This window comes from Echeneis naucrates, chromosome 23 (genome assembly GCF_900963305.1).
Source record: "Echeneis naucrates chromosome 23, fEcheNa1.1, whole genome shotgun sequence".
Taxonomy (NCBI): Eukaryota; Metazoa; Chordata; class Actinopteri; order Carangiformes; family Echeneidae; genus Echeneis; species Echeneis naucrates.
In genome coordinates this window covers 12570798-12590782 of record NC_042533.1, presented here as the reverse complement: position 1 = coordinate 12590782, position 19985 = coordinate 12570798, and the positions used below count along the sequence as shown (strand labels likewise).

Below are 19985 nucleotides of genomic sequence, written 5' to 3'. Positions count from 1 at the left end.
TCCCTTTAGGAAAAGTAATAAAATTTCAAATTGAAAAAAACAGTGTTATATTGTTTTTTGTTTTTTGTTTTTTTTTTGCAGCTACATGGTGGCGGGTCATTTTGGACCCGCAGGACAACAAGAGGGTTAAGTAAGCAAGGCTGTGATGTTTATTTGATAATTATTTTACCCTTAAATGATTCTCATATATTTATATAGTAAATCCAGGCACGTAAGTAAGACAAGGTTACAAATTCTCACTTGTTATAACACATATGCATGTGCATGTACATGTTATACATTAGTAGATTTTGTTCTTTGAGCAGCTTCCACATCCTGAATCATGTGGATGGTTGAAATTTATGGCAAGAATTAATTTTTTTTTTTTTTTTAAGTACTCATGTGACACTTCCACAGAGTAATTATGGGAATATTTACTGCTGCTCAGTCTGCCTGAGGCCTGTGCTTCTTACAATGCCGTGAAATTTGCCCTTTACATTCAAGTGAGGCTATAAGCACTTGAAATGTAAGCACAAATTCAGTCAGCACGTCAAAGGCGTCGCTGATCTGCTCTCCTCTGCACCCTGACAAGTGGTAAGCTCCTCTTAGAATAGGAGATTACTGCCACAAATCCCAGCTCTGCATGTATGCACATCTCCTTAAGTCAGATTTACCCGCCTGTAAAACCCCTGTGTCATTACAGACTCCACATTCTGCAGTGTCCTGAAACCAATTCCCTCACCTGCATCAAATGAAGAGCAAATCAAACTGATCCCTGCATACCCCTGCGTGAAGAGGCTCCATCGACCCGCCATGATGGAGAAAACAATGTGCAGAAACTGTCTTTTGCCTGAGGATAATGGGGCTGCTGGGATGCAGAGAGGGGATAATCATGGGTGGTCTAATCGATGTCACATTTTGTGAGAAGGTATGGTAGGAGAGAAATCAGCAGCAGATGACCTCATGAACTGCAGTTTGAATCATGTCATAACTGGCCTGAGCTTGCTGAGCAATTTGTGTGCCTTGACACCTGCTAAGAGTTTGGTGTGCTTCAACTTAAGACAGCATTAAGATCACCATTGTGCCGAAAAGAGTGCTGAAAAACAGCACAAAGCAAACAAATGCCAAAGTACACAAAAAAGCAACAGATCTGACATTCTGGTATTTTTCCTTGAACTTTTTAAACAGGCGGCACAGCGGTTGGCATTGTTGCTGCTGTGTTCCACTGCTGTGGTGGAACACAGCAGGTTCTCCAATCTCCTCCCACGGCCCAAAGACAAAAGGTTTTAGGTTTACTGGTGACTCTAAATTGGCTGTCAGCCCAAATGTGTGCGTGTGAATGGCTGTTTATTGTTGGATGTCTTTAAATGTGATGGACTGATGACCTATCCAGGTATCTTGCCCTCGTCTGATATCAGCTGGAATTGGCTCAGATCAGTATAAATAATAAGGTTGTGAACGATAAATCGATACGACCGGATATCCGGTTTGACAAGTGAGAGATAGGGCTGCGTCGGTAGCAGCCTCCTGATTCGATAATCAGCCATGAGTCCAGAGATGAATCGATTGTAGAGTCGTGGATCAACTATCGCGAGACTAGCAATCGGGCTTTAGAGTTCGCGTCGAAAGCCGTGGCTGACCGCAGAAGGACTCCCGCGCATGCTCAGTAGCTGGCATTACCATGACAGAAAACAATCAGCGGTAATATTAATAAATGCTGCTGACAGTTTTCAGTTTCTAACATGTTTCCATTGAAATGTTGCACCTTTGTTACCTTCCTCAAGTGTTCCAAACACTTTACCCAGGCTGAAATGTTGCACTGTTATTATTTTTGCCTACCTCCAACAAAATGATGTCCATTCAACAAATGTTTTTTTAGTCCACGTCTAAAAATAAATATATTGACGTGATTTTTGTTGTTCTTTTTTCAATTTTATTTTTGCCAGTGCTACACAGCAACAATGCTTGGGGATATGCGGTCTTTCACATATTTTTAAATTATGTAAAGGGCTGTCCACACCAAGAACTAAATATATAGTTCTAAAAATCGTTCTTAACTCAAGTAGATGGCAGCTTCCACACAACGACTATAACGATAGTGGTTTTGTTCGGATCACTTCCAGAGCGATTTGATGAACGATAAAAACACTGACAGCCAATCAAAATTCATCAGGAATGACGGGTGGAGACGTCCCTCGCGTCGCTACGTCACTCATTCAACATGGAGGGACGACGCAAGAGAGAGGCTCATCATTGAGGTACAAAAAAAATCCGGCTCTGTATGACAAGAATGACAGACTGTGTAAAGGTGCCACCAAGAGGAGGGACATCTGGGACGGAATCGGGCGCACCCTTGGAATAAGTGGTGAGTGTGTTTGATCACGGAGGTAAGGCTTTTATGAATAGCCAACGCTAGCTGCTATGCTAACTAGCATTATCTTTTCTGAATGATTTCATGAAGCTTCACCCTTCTGGTTTTCTTTTTTTTTTTTTTTCTTGCAACATACAATAATGGTAGGTCATCAATATCAATATCCATCTCCATCGCTCTCTGCTCCGCTGCTGATGGTTGCACCGATGCTGGCATTTTATCGCTGTAGTTTACTATCACTGTGTTCCATAAATTCTGTCGGCTGGTTTTAACGCTCAGTTTTTTAAATACAGACTGTCCACATTTCTCTGTGGACTGTGGACTGAGTGCTTTGATAGTTTCACCGTTTTAATATAGAACCTCAGTGTTATGCTCAGGCAGTTGTTTAAAAGCTTTTGTCTCCTACTTTTAAAGTCAGATGTACCACATCTCCACCCTCCAGACTTTCTCAATTTCCACCTCACTACTTTGCTGTGTTGGCACCGAACTATGCTATTTGATTCAAATCAGGAGATGCCAAATTTACTAGTAAAACGACATCCCTTAGTGAGTCTGGGCTGGTACTGAGGACACATAATAACCCACAGAATGAACGCACTGATGATATTCACATCAACATAACGTACACCTCAGAACCAAATAAAGACAGGCACGCATCCAGCGCTCCCAATTTATTTTTAATCTCTCAGATATGAGTATCCAGTGCTTCAAACTCCAACCAGGTCCACATCTGCAACTACTCAAAATGTGTTAGTCAGATTTAAATTCACAGAGCCCAGTGTCATAATAACTAAAGGCCCCAGACCACACTGAAGTTAATGAACGTCGCATATAAACATTGTATAGATTTAACAGCCCTTGTATGATGTGGTGCAGACATTTACAGTTGGAGAGGCAACCCCTCTCCAGATTACAAATGCTCGTGTGGGTTGGTCTGAAATCCTGTGACACTTGAAACAAATCAGTTTCAAGAAAGTAATTTATTTATTTATTTTTTGCCTTTTGAGAGCAAACTCTTTAGAATCTCCATTGTCGTTCCTGTATCTCTTTACGTACACATTTTAATATCCTCCATTGACATTTTGGTCGATAATAGTGGAGAAGATAGTCACTTCACTCAGTCAAGCCTTGGTGGGCTAACAGCAGAGATGCTAGCTCAGTGTTGCCAACTCTGTAGTGTAGTCTTTATCACGTGATGTATGAGAACCGATGCACAATCATGGCTTCAGCAAGCCTTGTTTTGTTTTGCTCTGTTTTGCCACCGAAATCTGGACGTTTACTTTTATCTGAGCTCATCGAAACATCTGGAAATGATGTCACATGTCTGGCAAGTGATGCATGAAAAGACCCATAAACACAATAATTATGTTTTTAAGTTGCACAAAAACAGACATTTCCACAGTTGTTCTCTCATTAGAGTTCAAAGGTTTTGGCCTGTCAATCCTAAAGATAAACTGACAATAGACAAATAAATACCAATCCTCTGCAGATAATTCTTAGAAAAATATGTGCGCAGCATCACTCCTCTTCATTCCCCACAGCTGTCATCCGATCTGAGCCATCTACTAACACTGGGATCGCTTCATGCCAGAAACACTTTATATGCATTTTTGAAAAACTTCATTCATGGAATTTAGCCCATTTGAAACAGCCGATTATTTAAAAGTGTCCATTATCGCATTAACTGTTATTTGGCTCACATTCCATGTTAACACAGTACACATGCTGCTGTCACACTGGCAATCATCTGTTACATGTTACTCTTGAAGCTTGTGTCTTCATTGCACAACATACCTGCGCTCTTAACACACACATTTCTGTGCTCCAAAGCAGGTCTCTGAGGAATTTGAAAATGACTGATTCATATCTTAGTCAGTCTCACTGCGCCTGGTCTCCGTCTGTCTCACTGTACATTCAAAGATTTTCATAATTAGATTCAACGCTCTCTCTGTTTCTTCTTTCTGCCTTCCTGCCTGATATGTCTCTGTCATCACATCATGCTGTGCTCATCTCTCACTCTGCTCAGAGTGGGTCATCCCATTTTCCACCACAGTGATGACTTTTTGTGAAGGTTGTAAGCACGAAAGCCAGTCTGTTGTTGAGTTTTTTTGCAATTCCTGAAACGTCCCCTTTTTTATTTTTTCTCTCACGTCAGATTGGAACAGAGTGTAAGAGCATGCCTCACTGGATTCTCAAAACTCTGCCTTTTCTCTGCATCAGTGCTGCACACAGCTGAAGCCATTGCAGAAGTCCCTCTAGATACGCCCTGTATCCATCACCATCTGTGATGTAAGGCAGGTGGAGGTCAGAGGTCTGCAGCATTACTCATATACACACTTGCATGGCCTCTGTTTGCTTTTTATCTTCCTCATTCTCACCCCCTTCCCCAAACATCTTTTTGCCACTGACCCCTTTTTGGTTTGGTTCCATATATGTGCTGTAACCAGCCAGACAACTGAAGTGTAAAACATCTGATCAGATAGCTAAATAAATGACTATTGATCAGGCTGCTGATCGACGCCCAGTGTTTCTCACACTGGCTGGTCTGTGGACTGTGGACTCACTGAACCTTTGGAAATTTACTTTCTGTGCTTGAATCAGACATTTTGAGGAAAAGATTTCTGCTAACCTGTTTGCATGTTAAAAAACCTTCTCTATCTCCCAGTATATTCATACTCCCCTCCCATTTCAGCTTTTTAAAAATAGACAAAACACTGTTTTTAGCAGTAAACTTCTTCAACATAAGTCTTCAATCTGTTTGATAATTAGGGTTCTTGGTGGCCGATGCTCATGGTTATGAGAGGACATGCCAATGTAACTGTGCAGCTTGTTGACGTTTGAACGTTTTCGGATCATAGTGGAGCTCCGTTTCACAGGGAAAAAAATACAGAGAGCACTAACAGTTGAAAGAGTTGTTCCGATACCGACACTTTAGAAACGCCTCGTATACTGCATAAAATACAATTTCAGGTGTCGCTGAGCTCATACTACAAAATTTATTATTAACCTTTCAACACCTGGATAAAACAAGCAGTTCCCTGGAATCAGTTATTCTTCACTGCTTCTAAATCAGTAGCTTACACAGGAAGTAACTACATACTGTTAGCAGCATGGTCCCACCAGTGAAACGGCAATGTGTACAATGTGCAAACATTCATTCGGAGGGGCAGAAGGGCACTAGGGCAGGAAGAGTTATTTATTTCAACATTTATTTATTTTGTGAATGACAGTCAAATTAGATAATAAAAGAGAGATTTGACCATTTATGTGTCTGTTCATGTTTTGTTATGGGCTTCACTTAAGCCATAAAGCAACAATTGCAATCATGTCACATACAGGTTTAGTAGTATACAACTGTTAAATATATAAATATGTATATATTTTTAATTCAGTGATATTGAATCAGTCCTTTGTATTGGCCATTACACAAGTTCATCTGTCGGGATCAGGAGAACAGCATGGTATCGGGACATCTCTACTTGTTTCTACTATATGTTTAGTATTCATTTTGGTCATTTCTTTTTGTCGGCATAAGGAAGATAACCAGACATTACCCTCAAAGTGAAACCAGAGCATCTTTTTTGCTACGTATGCAGGGAAACCTCATTTTTATTTAGACTGTGTTGGTTCGGGTGAAATCTCCAGTTCTCCAGTGTACTTTTAAAATGCAGAGGTTATAACAAATTAAAAAAAATAATAATAATCTCATGATCACAAACAAAGTTTTTGTGGATGTGGTCTTTTAGATTCAGGTTAAACACACAGCAGCAGTAGCAGCAGCAGCAGAAAGGTGCAGGCTAATGAACCCAACTCTCCTCTATCACAGGAAAGAGGGATGGCCTTCTCCAAAGGTGGACCATAACTAATACTTTGAAGGAGGATGTGGCTCTATAAGAACTTATATATGTGCCATATGATATAACCTACATCATCTTTGTCACTGTATCATCATGATTCCTTTCTTACAAAAACTGAAGTGGGTATTTTTTTTTTTTTAATGACATGTTTCCAACATTAAGAAATATATGATTTTATTAACAGGAAGAAACAAAAACATTTCATGATACCAGTCTGGATTAAAATGTTGTGAACAGCATCATGGCGGCCTGAGGAAAACCAGAATTTTGATTTCGTCAAACTGTCCCCGAGTGGAATGAGTCAACGTGAGGTGTGTTGTAACATAACAGTACAGTCAATGTTGAGCGCAGTGCTTGGTCTCAAATCTCACATCGGTGTGTTTTGTTCATGAAACCCCTTGTACCCTCTGATATACTGTACTTCTCTGCGTCGTTTTGCTCAGAATCTGGGCCTAGTATTGGACTGCAGGATGGAACAGGCCCCCCGCAGCTCTGACGTATTTTACACTTACCCCCTTAAATCGGTTGGGGCAACTGCTGCCTGTGAGCTCCCGTGTCCTACCTCTCACTGCCACACTGGTCAAGGCACATGTAAAGTCTTACTGTGAAGCACCTTTGCAGCCCAGCTCTGTGTCATAGTCTCAAAATGAGTTCATAGCTTGTTTCATTCCTTTTTCTAGACATTTTTTTCCTTTTCTTTCAATAAATAACACAAATATGTCCATACAGCATATATATGTATACATAAATATATACATCCATATGTATATATATGTGACATGTTATTCTATATATATGCATATATCTGTGTATATGTATAGAATAACATATAAAACTACATGCATTTTATATAATTTAAATAATTTATATGTACAGTTTCTCTCCCACACTAACGCCCTCCTTCCCTGCCCCTCTCAAGCAAGTTCTTCTATAACAGCTGTGCTGTACCGGTTCGTGGCTTTTCAGCACATTTATGTCAAATATTGTTTTAAAGGACCCAAGATTTCTTCAGTAAAAGTTTCAGTTTATAGCAGATTGTTGCTCTTCACCACCGTGACACACAATCCACGAAGTCAAATCCAACATAGGAAGTCGAATTCCAAACAGGTAGGTAGTCCCCAGCGGGGCTGCAATTGTTTTGTTTACGTCCTGTGACGTTTCCTCGACAATGCACAGACGCATGAAGTGTCTATGCGAATCCACCTCCAGCCCACTATATTGTGAATCTGCGTCAATGCTCGAACAAACGTCTGTGTCGTCTTGCACTGTGAGTTCCAGTTCTTTTCATCAATGCCCCTGCAGCCGCCCTTGAAGGGCCTGGGGGTCCGACAGCGTGTCTCATAAAAGTACTGTTTAATGTCCTGTGTGGCACTGGTTTTAATTTTGGCCAGAACTGTAACAGCGTCCCCCCTGGTATCCACTGCCTGGGTTTTGTCTGTCACCCACTGGCTCTCACTGTCACACACAGAATATTCTCCACGGTAGCTTCTGTGCTCAGCGTAACGCTTCTTTCGTGTCTTGTTCCCCGCCGCGCCGCCCTCTGGTCTGCTGCTCACAAAGTCGTCGGCGAGGTACAGGGGCGGTGGCTGCAGTGGCGGCCGGTCACTCAGCAGCACCCGAGGTGAGTTGTACCGCTTGTGTTGCCTGAGCAGGTCAGAGTTCAACAGCATCACCTGCTGGTCTATCACGCCCTCACTGCTCCCATCACTGCGACCCCCTGTCCCCCACTGGTCCACATCTCCCTGTTCCTCCAAGGGGAAGCTCGCGGTCAGGAGAGGGGGCAGCGTGTCCTGGGGCTCTGTGTCCCTGCTTTTACCCTGCTGGCTCTGGTTGCCCTTGGTCTTCCCCCTGGTCAGGTCAGCCTGAAGCAGCTGGATGATAAGAGAGTTTAAAGGGTCAGGACTTGGCTGCTGCTGCTGCTGCTGTTGTTGTCCCTGGCGACTGCTATCCATGTTGGTTGCCTGGATACCATAGAGGTACACGAGGACCATCACATACAGCAGGATGGACATCACTAAATTCACCTGTAAGATCTGAAAAGACAGACAAAGATAAACTTTAACTACATGGTATTTTTCATTCATCGGCAACAACAGGCACAAAAAGTTCTCTGAGACTTTGTGGGAACTTTTGGCTTCACCTCTGTTACCATGATATGAATACCAGCAGCTGTGTACGTGCATGTCTTGGTATGAAAATGAACATGCTGCTACTTGTACAACATACCATGCAGCCATTAAACACCCACAATTCTGTGCAAAGCATTAAATAGAAATGCTTGGCACAAGCACTCCGCTAATGTGAGCCAAGCAAATTTTAGCTTGCCTCACGCGTGTAGACACACACACACACACACATACATGCTAGCTTCAATAATGTGTCCCTGTCCCTTTTCGATGCAGAGGCAGGTTCTGGATGAGAAAGTTGCCAGTTTTAATCCCTAGATCAGGAGACTTATTCTGACAGGGAAACACCCAGCTGCTGAACACCAAGCTTATTAGTGGGATACTAAAGGTCAAACTGTTCTTGTTTATATTTAATGATAGGTTGGGTTGCCAATCAGGGTTCACGTTAGAGTTCTACAGAAAACAACTGCAATCACCATTTATATCATTTCATCACAGATCGGTTCTTCTTTGGTGACAATTTGGTTTAAATTTTCTGCTCGACTTGTTATGACTCCTTTCACGCGGAATCAATTTCAAACACACTTTGACAAAAGCGCATTGTTTGGCGCGATAGCTAAATTGACTTAAGCGTCTGAGTTTTGAACCCTCTGTGTTGATCAGTGGATCAGCAGTTCGCACAAAAATAACATAATGTCTGAGAGCAGATTTCGAATGTTTGTGTAAATCTGTGCATGAATGAAAAACAGCTGTTTCAGTCCATTTGCTAGTTCTCAGTCAGCATTTGCCAGGTTGTAACGGTGGCGTCAGCCTCAGGGAAGTGTTAGGACCACTGATGAGCGCTTGAGAAACAAAATTGGATCTTTTTTTTTTTTTTGACTAAACTGGGCTCGCTCACATTATTCATAACTTGCACATATGAACAGCCTTCAACTGTAGCCTGTCAAATAAAGCGACACCCCTGTGTTATTATACTCAAATGTATTAAAGCCTTCATCTTAACAAATGTCAGCATGCTTTGCCTCTGTGTCACCTGCTGTAATTACAGTATTCCAACAGGTACGTTAGCAGTGCTGTGCTTTTTATGGAAGGTTGTTATTCACGTTGTGATCCGATGCTCATGCAAACACACACACACATGCACACATGAAAAACCTCCATAAAGTTCAGATGTCTTTAACAGACAGGAGGACAAAAGAAGTGAGAGGGTAAATACAGAGACAGACGGCAACAAGCACACATAGGTGACAGCATTCTTATGACTGAATGATCCAGCTGTTGACGGAAGGAGGGGCATCTGTTCAGCGGCAATGTCACCTTACGACACACAAATGCACAGCTTTACTCAAACACAATCACACAGACACGCACACACACACAGACCTGACTGGCATGAATTATGTCAATCACCGCCTCAAACCCAGACAGTTGTTGTTTGAGATATTAAACATTTTGCGCTCCATGTTGGAGAGGAGTTTTTGGTCTCTCCAACATGTGTATGTAATAAATGTATTCAATGAATGGAGTTTACTTGTTGTCTGATGTGGGATATGATGATGATGATATAGCAGAGTAGCTGTTGAGCGGACCCCTGCTGCAAAGTTATTGCCCTCGCTGTCTGCAAGTCATAACTACATGACTCCTGCAGAGAGCTCTTAATTTGGAATGACAGTTAAAGTGGAGACATGTGGCGACACCCAGCAGGGGTGAGGGGAGGAGGGAGGAGAAGAGCAGAGGGCAGATAATGGAAGATTTAACTTTCTGTCATTGGGTTTGATAGATTTTTATAACCCACTGGCATTTACTCTGGGTACCCAGATACAGACAGCCGTGTTGGTTTCCCCACAGCAGGAAGTCTTCGTCCTTCAGTGTGGCGTTTGCATGGTCTTCCTGTATCTGCTTTAGGATTTCAGCTTCTTCCCACAGTCCAAAAGCATGCAGGTAAACGAATAAAAGTGAAAATATTATTTTGTTTTCATGAGAGTCAACCAGAACAACTGATGGTTTTCGCAAAGCCAGTTGATCCTGATTCATTAATCCACAGATTGAACTTGCACACAAGCGTAGTCCAGTCCAAAAAAAAATCAAACTCTCACACGTCTTCATGTGAACATCTTCTTTCAGGACACATCTGGACATCCCACACTCGCATGAATTATATTGCATATTAATAGCTGCCATGTGTTTGTGTCTGCTTCTAAGAGCAAGGGGAGGAGCACATTGGATTGGCTCTTTCCACACTATCCTGCACTGGAGTGGGATGGAAGAACACAACATCTGGTCTTGAAAATAAAAGTAATGGATGTGTTGACACAACCAATGTTGTGGTCTCCTCCTTTGAAACGGGGAAGGAAAAAAAAAAAGTCAAAACCATTGTGACTATCAGTACTTAGCCTGACATTGACATAACTTTTGGGTTTTCTCTCAGCTCCTTTCTGTCTGCTGCAGAAATTTAATAAAAAGTGTGTGAATAAGGATTTCTTCGAAAATCAGGCGCCTGGCCTGTGGAACTGCCTTTGGTCAGACAAATTAATTTTCCCTCCTGCTGGAATGATTGCAGCCATAAAAACCCTGACTGTAGTTTATGAGCTTGACATTCAGGCTAGCACAGGCTAATGAGACGCAGTGGGTGAGCAATAATTTGCTCAGTGAGCAGGGTGATAATGACGCCTTTTGTGTGTGTGTGTGTGTCTGTGTGTCTGCCATTATGTATTTCTGTGCTTATTGTTGGAACAAATGTTCCCGCAAGCAGATGAGGAAACACCTTCTCAGCGTGTGGGACACTGAGGACACTCTGCCCGTTCTCACTTCTGCCAGAAGTTATTTTAGGACAAGCACTCAGGTTTTAGGGTTAGCCTTACCCATTATTAGGTGCTGGTTACAATATGGTTTGGGAATAAACGTGGTCATTGAGAGTCAAAGTGTGTGCAGGGAAAAGAGGACAAGTTGACAGATATTAATGCTCCTGACAGATAAAATGCAATAAAATGTAATGTTGATGTGCAGCAACACATTGTCAGGACATTATGAGTCCACCTGTTTCAAAGGGATCAAGGTGAATCGATTTTCAGTCATGGCTGTGCAATCACAAAACCAACAATAAGCAACACCCATCCTAGCCACCTTGGGTCAGCTAAGCTCTGTGTTAAGTGCATGCAAGAAGTATTGAAATCTGACTGCTCACCAGATGCTGAGATGGTCCAAATGCCTCATCGCTCAGAGATCATTCGGTATGTGTGTTAACCCCTCCCAAGTCTGTGGAGGTGGCCTCTTTCCGTTGTGATAAAGTCAGCTCCACTAAAATTAACCATCATTCTGCCTTTTTGCTTGAGACCGGAAGAGAGGTGGCTGCAGTGTTTGCAGCACAGGCAATAATACGGAGGATGCTCTACGCTCTATTGGCGGTTATGAGCGTCGATCTGTTTGGATGAGGGGGCAGGCCAGACTGACTGAGAGCTCAGAGAAGTCTCATAAATCTGACTTGTATGTATGTGTGTGTCTGTGTGGTTGCATAGTTAGCTATTTCCTTTTGGCATATTTGGAAGCTATCAAACAGCTCCAGGGGCCTTACCACCAACGTCTGGTCCACAGCACTGACCCCAATGTCAATTAAATTGTCCACAAATTTCATCCACACTTAAACTGACAAGTGTAAACAGGACCGTTTTCAGCTGCCTCTGTCAGCTTTGCGTTTAAAGGGGCAAGTAAATATTTTTTTTAATCATTAAAAAACGGGGTTGTGCATAATTTATACTTGTACAGTTGAACTGATCTCACACATCTCAATGACGGTGTTGTCTTGAGAAAATGTTAACTTTCATTCTTTTCCAGCATATTGTTGACCCTGCCATCGCCTGTAACTGGTAGAATATGAGCTTAGAGTCTCATCACCAAATACATCTCTAAAGTGTAAAATTAACTATAAAGCAACTTTGATCTTGAGGTCTGACTTTCAGCTGAAGAAATATTCCCTCGGACAATAATTAAGGCTCATCCATACCAAGGGCTTTAAATGTAAATAAAACTATACATGTATCTTTTTGAATCTTCTGGTTTGTGCGGATGGCTGAGTTCAGACCTAAACTATAAAAATAACAACAGTTACAGACAATATCTTTGGGATGACTTTCAGATTAAACAATGGGCTATAAAGACACTGACAGCCAATCAAATCATATACTGGATCGATCCAACCTACTGTACTGTCCTGCAAGGTAAGACCTCAATGTGGTGAATGAGAATCATCGCAGATGTTAAAAAAAAACCCACCTTCAGTGTGTGAAGACAAATTTGTATCTGCAGGCTAACAAATAGACTGTCTGAGAAGTTTGGAAGCCCACATTGTTTACCAGATAAAATAAGTAAAATAAGCGTCCTCAATCCAAATCTGCAAAATCTGGAAGTTATCCTCCGATACTGACTGACAGCCAGAATATTTTCTGTCTGTGCGGAGGAAATGGGCTCGTACTGTGCCAGAAACACAACAAAAATGGGCTGGATTTATTTCCCTATCTGGTTATTGTTGTAGTTATTGTTCTTAGTGAGAACTGTTCTCCAACTCATTGCATGACAGCTTGCTTGTTACCTCGGAGTAAACACAGCGTAAATAGTCAGGGGATTCCTCGCATTCATCTGAATGTTATCAGAGAGTCTGTTCATGAGATGAAACACGTAACTTTTGTTCACTATTACCATCAGTATCTCTTTTTATAATCTTACAACTTTTCCTTGGACAGATTTTTTTTTTTTTCCCCTGCCCTCAAACAAGGGAAGAGCTCAACATAGAAGGAGTCATGTTTACGAGAAATTCACCATGTGCCTCTGAGTGCTGTGCTTCACACTTAAATGGATAATTGCTCAAGGAAAATATATTTTTCATGTGACATTCAGATGGTACTGTGGCCTGAAAATAGTCCGAAACTGGGTGAAGCTGGAATGCAGGTTTTTGGGGCTTTGTCGCGCCCCACCACCACAGCTCTCCATGTGACTCCCGTTAATTTATTGCGAATATTGTCTAAATGAGTTCTTTTGTCAGCGAACCAGGTGGCTACAGTAAAGACATCTGTCTACAATATAAATGGGACAACGTTCTTCCCCTCAAAGTCACACATTTGTCCTCAGACACTCACAACAGGCACCTTGTTTCCTTCACTAATCACTAAATTGACATTAAATGAAGCCCCGTGTCCAAAATCTGTCCTGTTCTGGAAAGACAAGGTCACAAAGGTCACAGCTGGACTTTGTCCTAATTGATTTCGCTTTCTAAAGAGGCGCTGAAACCTGAGACTTTTAACACAAAATATCTTCCTGGATTTACAGCTGGATCCCTCTACACGTTTGAGCTTCAAAGTTGCAGTCTTTTTTAGCGTCATAGTGGCCCTTACGGTCTCTCTGCGTTGGTTGGTCCCAATTGAAATGTCATAAAAGCCCTTGGATGGGTTTTGCCGTGAAATTTGCTGCATGCATGTGTGATCCACAGTGAATGAAGCCTGTGGACTGTGGTCATGCTCTTTTCCTCTAGCACCATCAGCCGGTCAAATTTTTCTAGTTCATTCCCTAAACATGTTTTAAACAGTTTTACCGTGATGTCAGGGGTCTTGAAAGTGAGAGAGAAATCATTTGTTAGCTGATGAAGGTCTAGCACGAAAATGTTGTAAATTATTTGTATGCTTTCCAAGTGAGACGTTGGGCGGGATTTTTAATTGGCAATGTTACAAAAAAAGTGCGTGTCTCTGTGAGGATGTTGGTTGTCCAATTTTGTGTTCAAAAGAAAGCACAGCAGTACAAGTGCCTGTATCAGAGCAGTTTGTGTATACTGGGCCAAAACGCTGTTGCCGAAGTATGTGCTGGATTTATTTTGTCATCTGGGTCACATCTTTTCTCTGTTTCTATTGTTAGCTTGTAACTGGCAGAGCCCGACATTGTGTCAATTAGTTTGCTAATGCAAACTCGCAATTAAACTATACTGTACAGCTCCATAGCACTATAGGCCAGTTACTGGCATAGGGTCTACACACAACTTCAGTCTGTGCGAACAACTGTGTTTGGGTTTAGGTTTAAGTTTGTCACGACACTTCACGTTCACGCTGCACAAATCCCAACATTTGCACAAAAAAACTGCAATGTTCTGTCTGTGTGTGGAGTGTGTGCGTGTGTATGCAAATAGATGTGTGTCTCCACCCTGGAGTTTGATCAAAGTTTCAGATGTTGAGCATTGTGATGGTAAAAATCCACTGCAATACTTTAGAACTCATGTCGAACATGTTGCATTTTGTTGAACTCACTTGAAGACAGCAAAGAGTGCAAACAATATCCAGATTGTACAGTTCGGAATCATATCGACCATTCGATGGCTTAATATGAACTGTGAGGAATCATGCATGATGGTTAATCCTATTCTTTGGAGTGAATGCCCAAAAAAACCAAAGATAGAACTCACCAAGCTTCAGTACGTGCTCACAACAATGTTAGCATACAGCAATATCACAGCCAGAGAGACTTCGTTATCTCATCCTGCTCGTCAGCACCCGCGGTCATAACGACGATTAGCCTTCAGACTCACCTTCCTCTTCAACACAGTCATCCTAAGAGTTAATGTCCAAAGACGTTAATTTGTCAGTCACACGTCTGCTCTCATGCCCCGCAGTGCTGACCTTCATATTAAGCTCTTATAAACAATATAATTGAGCTTTTCTCTTATTTAATTCTGCCACCAAAGCTCATGTAGCACATTAATCACTGCATGACTAAGGCTGATGTGTTCTGTCTGCTTTGATTTACCTTCACTGACAAACAGGAAACAGATGAAAGGACAGGTTAGGGCTTGATTAACCAAAGAGTCATTTCAGTCCATCACATTAAAGAAAAAAAAAAAGGGGGGGGGGGGGGGGGGGCGGAGGCAGACAGCTTTCTCTGAAGATCCTCTACCTTTACTCCCTGAGAGCGGGATCACAACCTCCAACTGATCCGGCAAATGATAAGCCATCAGTAGTTCCACCATAGGGAAAATGTTTTTAAAAAATTTTCTAACTCTGATGGGACTGTTCCACAAATTAGGATGATAATTTCTTCAAAACCTGGATTGGAAGACGAGTTTAGATGTGTACGGTTATCAGTGTAGACGAAAACTGAACGATGAGCAAAAATTTTCTCATTTACTTAGTGTGGAGAAACTGCATATTGAGTTTTTATACAAGCAGAACATTTCCTATTTCCATTCAAAAATTCTGCGTAATCTTCAAATGTTACGTTGTTTGTTTTTAACTTTAATCTCTCCAGCCAGGGAGAAATGTGATGAACCTCGACAAAGAAGCACAACTCACCATCACAAGACTGATCAATCAGAAGCGTCAGGTCAAATCAAAAAGGTCACAGGCGCCATCTGTAGGGGTTTGTTGTCCAAATGAAAAGACAGCCTTGTTGCCAAAATAGAAGTCAAACTTGTCCCGCTGCCTCAGCTCAGGAGGCTCAAGAGCCATTAGGTCAGTATCCAGTCTGCCCCCGTGCTGCCTCTGACATTATCCCTCCTTCATTTGGCCATCATCTCAGAGTCCTATCTGCTGACGATCATCCTCACCTCACTCCTTTCATCATCATTCTTGTTGAATTACTTGTTATGCAATTCTAAATCGCTGCCCCTCCCTCCAAGATCAACTATCTGCAGCGGGAAAAGTTTTCACCTTCATATTTATCTTTACATGTTTTTATGACAGTGTCGTGAAAAAAATTAATTATTCAACATCCATCCAGGAAAGGATGAAAAGAAGAGACTGCACAATTAACCCAAAGTATGCTTCCTGAAGTCATTATGTTATCGACATATTGACCTAGATCCATCCAGCGGTGAAGGCAAAATCAAAACAAAGAGCTGAAAAAGGGCTCACTTCCTTCCCTGTAGCCTAAAGACCTACACAATTCATTTCAGAAAACAATCCTGGGTGAGCCGCCAAGATCTTGTTCTCACCTGCTGTCCACGCTCACTGAAGCTGTTAATCTGCCAAAAGCCTGCGTTGAATCTTATTCCTGCTGCACATGGAAGAGCTTGCACATCTGTTAATGTTAGTGGAGTAATCATTTATTGGACAAGAAAACTGCCACAAGGAGATGATTGGAAAAATGTGACTTTTTTTTTTTTCTTCTTTTTTTTTTTTTTAATTAGTCTGTGGGAGGCTCAGGTAGCCGCTGCAGACTCATGCCCTCTGAGCTTTTAACACCCGAGGGATTGGTTCAGATAATCAGCCTGAGTGTGGCAGCGTCTTAGCAGGAGCACAGACAGGTTTCCTCCGCGGTGACGTACCCACCGTGGGCTGACGGCTGGCTGATTCACACAGCATTATGCCCCTGCATGGAAACTTTCAACAATGTTCCTGAGAACACGTCAGATGGTTTGAGATGGATTTGATCTTTCAGCACAAGGGGAGCCGACAGCGACCAATTGATGCAGGAGTAAAAAAGCTCGCTGGTCAATCTGAGCCCATTCTACTTTCAATCCCCAGAATTCACAAACATATTGTCCAGAGTCCGTGACCCGATCCCGGATAAGCTGATGAGGATGGATGGACGGATTGTCCAGAGTTCACTGCAAACTGAGAAAGCCAGGCTTACCTGCAGAGTTTCCCATTTGAGCCTTGTGGCACAAATTTTGTGCAGTGTGAAGGTACAGCTAAAGAAAATCTTCGCAATCAAATTTAACCAGAAAATGAAGGCATAAGCATCCACAGAAGAGCTTGGTTGAATTCTGTAATGCCAGATGTAGGGGCACTAAAACTGAGACTGAAAGTATTTGTTAGCCGATGAAGGCTTTTCACGAAAATGTTCTAAATTATTTGTGTTATTTGCAAGTGAGACGTTAGGCAGAATTTGTAACTGGCAACGTTACAAAACTGTGTGTCTCTGTGAGGATGCTGATTGTCCCATTTTGTGTTCAAAAGAAAGCACAACAGTATGAGAAACTGAATGAAAGTTAATGAATAAAATCTGAAGCCCAGCTGCAAAAACTGCAAAATCCATCACCAGTACAGACACAACAAATCTGAAGGGCCATTTTCAGATTTTAATACCATGCCACTTTAGCAGGTATTGGATGTTTAAAAAAAGGTGATATAATAAATCTGTCATAGATTTGGGCAAAGTTAAAAAAAAGACAAAAATGAAAGCATCACATATGACTAACACTAAATGGCATTTCCATCAAAAGACTGTATACATGAAAATTCGCCTTTAAAATTGAACACTGCTCCAATCAATAGTAGCATCACAAGCTGACGGAGGCAAACAAATATTTTTCATTGCTATAAATGCCTTCCTTTTTTTTTTTTTTTTTTCTTAACACACAACACCCTCGTCTGAGAAGAAATGAAGCCTAGTGTTGTGCTCCATCAGCAGCCTCTTCTGTCTTTCTCCCGCCACCTGTTCCCTCTCCTCATCTCCTCCCTCCCTCATCGAGATACGAAGTCGTCTCGCTGCACTGACATTTAAAAGCCGCAGTAAGGCTCGGGTTTTACTTTTAGCTGTGTATTTCTGTATCAGCAACGCAGCAGTGATGCACATATCATGCCTTTACTGCACATTCCTATTTCGATTTTATGTATTTTACGTCTGTAAAAAGTGCAGTCGCAACACAAAACAGGGAAACAGACAATGTGAAACCTCGATGCCTGCAGCAGGAGCAGATAATGAACAGGAGCTGTTTATTAGTCCTGGAACAAATCCACAGTCCAGCATGTGCGTGTGTGTGTGTGAGCACATTTCTTGTTTTTTTTTTTTTTGTTATCTGTTTTCATTTCCCTCCGTGCGTGTCAGTGTTTGGTTTTTTGAACATGGTAGATCCTGGAGGCCATAGACAGAACAGACCAGCAGGCCAATTCAAACAAACATGAAACCACGTCCGCAGCCTCATGGCTTTGAGGCAGATGATGATCGCACATGTGCTATTTCTGCAGTCAAACAGCTTGTTCTTAAGAATATTTTTGATATGATATCAGGAATAGCAACCGGTTTTTGAAAAAGATTTACAACAGGATGATGTGATTTATTTTCACCACGAAAAATGATATGAACTCCAAATTAAAAGCACAGCCGACACCGCGCTGTCTGCAAAAGAAATCTAATAACATTGACAATGCAGAAAAATGCTAGCTAAACAAATTTTTTTTCCCTAAAAATGCAGACTCCAGGAATTACTAAATATCGTGCAAAGAATCACTCTGGAGCCATAACGGTATCTGATGAAATCTGTAACTGACAGATCACAGATGCATTCTGGCACAGCTAATTGTGCACAGGCCCCTCCGCTCCATCCTGGTGAACTCTGGATCAGAAAAGGGCACCACAAGGCAAAGTGCTGTTTACCGGCACGGACCGTCCGCCTGTCTGATTAACACAAAGTAATGGCGGGGGCAGCCGGATGGACATCTGGCAGTGAGGCAGCAGAAACAGAGGGAGGCAGTGGAAGTGTGTCAGAATGTGAAACAGGAGGATGAAAAGAAAGGAAGTAGACTAAAGAAAAAAAAATCGAAAGCGTGTTCTAGCTCATCGTTTCTATTTCCAGCCCCCAAAAACTCACAACAGCAGCCACAAAATTAGTGAACAAGTGAATGTGGTGCAGAATTTAGCCAAGGGGAGCCTTTTTTTGTTTTGTGTTTTTTTTTTTACTTTATCAAATATTTATGTAGAAACCAAACCAAACAGCCACCAAAATGTATGATAGAATTAAACTTGACAACTTATTAGTTCATCAAAAACCATGAAAATATTTTAATTTCAAAACACTTCGTTAAGACTCAACATACGTAGATTCTCAAACAGTGTCCTGCATGTACTTCAGTGGCGGAGAGACCCACTGTGGGTCAAATAAGAGACATGCCTTTGTTCCCCAGTTCATGAAAGCTCAACAAATCCACCCGCTCCCATTTTGTCTTGACAAAATAAAAGTTTGTTGTTTAAGTACGGCATACGATGCCAAGCTACTGTTCAGCTCAACATTTCCTGCAGAACTTAGAGCCGTCGCTTTGCATGCTTTGCTTTTAATGTGAAAAGACACAAGGAGGTCTTATTGGCAGCATCTTCAGGGCAACAACAACAAAACGCCTAGAAAGAGCAGTAGCAGTACTAAATTCAATATGTGAGCTTTGAATTGCAGGAATCAAATTCTCAATTATCAACCAAACCAAACCATTAAACAAAATATTAATTATAGCAAATAGTAAATTTAACTTATGCATTGAATAAGACGGCAAGTTGGCTTGATTTTGAGGAGGACATGTGTATGTGCTTAGGCCTAAACATCAGCACGAGACAAGCATCTGTGACATTAACAGAGGCCGCACTTTCTTTCCTTTTTCTCTGCAACTTTTTTTTATTTAACAAACTTTGAGAACAACATCCTGCAGCTGAATATGTGTAACTTGTTCACGTTAACTGATGGTGACAACTTGCCATGGTAACGGCCGCAGTTGCAACTGACAAATTGTTCTTAATCTGTTTTGCCTGATTAGATGAAGGTTAAACAATTAAAAATAGAAAATAAAACGACATTCCGCCTCTTTTTACTGAACTGGACGCACGCACTGACGATCACACAGCAGGAAGGAAGTCTATGGAAAGTTCAACCACACAATTCCAACTGCACTTATAATATATGTTCTTACTTTG

The 19985-nt window shown here is 41.7% G+C and overlaps 1 protein-coding gene across 2 annotated transcripts in view; it reads right to left on the bottom strand.

Annotated features, from left to right (window-relative positions):
• Positions 1-5591: 5591 nt before the first annotated feature.
• The window catches only part of ntf3 (neurotrophin 3), a 33624-nt gene continuing 19230 nt past the window's right edge, over positions 5592-19985 (bottom strand). Inside the window, exons 1-2 of one of the 2 annotated variants that reach the window (XM_029495086.1) lie at positions 14773-14884; positions 5592-8240 (exon numbers count right to left, since the gene is read on the bottom strand). In XM_029495086.1, coding sequence (XP_029350946.1) covers positions 7350-8219 — 870 coding nt within the window. In that variant the 5' untranslated portion in view covers positions 8220-8240; positions 14773-14884 and the 3' untranslated portion in view covers positions 5592-7349. Of the gene's footprint in view, positions 8241-14772; positions 14885-19985 lie in introns of those variants that run through there. The other variant, XM_029495085.1, reaches the window with a different exon arrangement.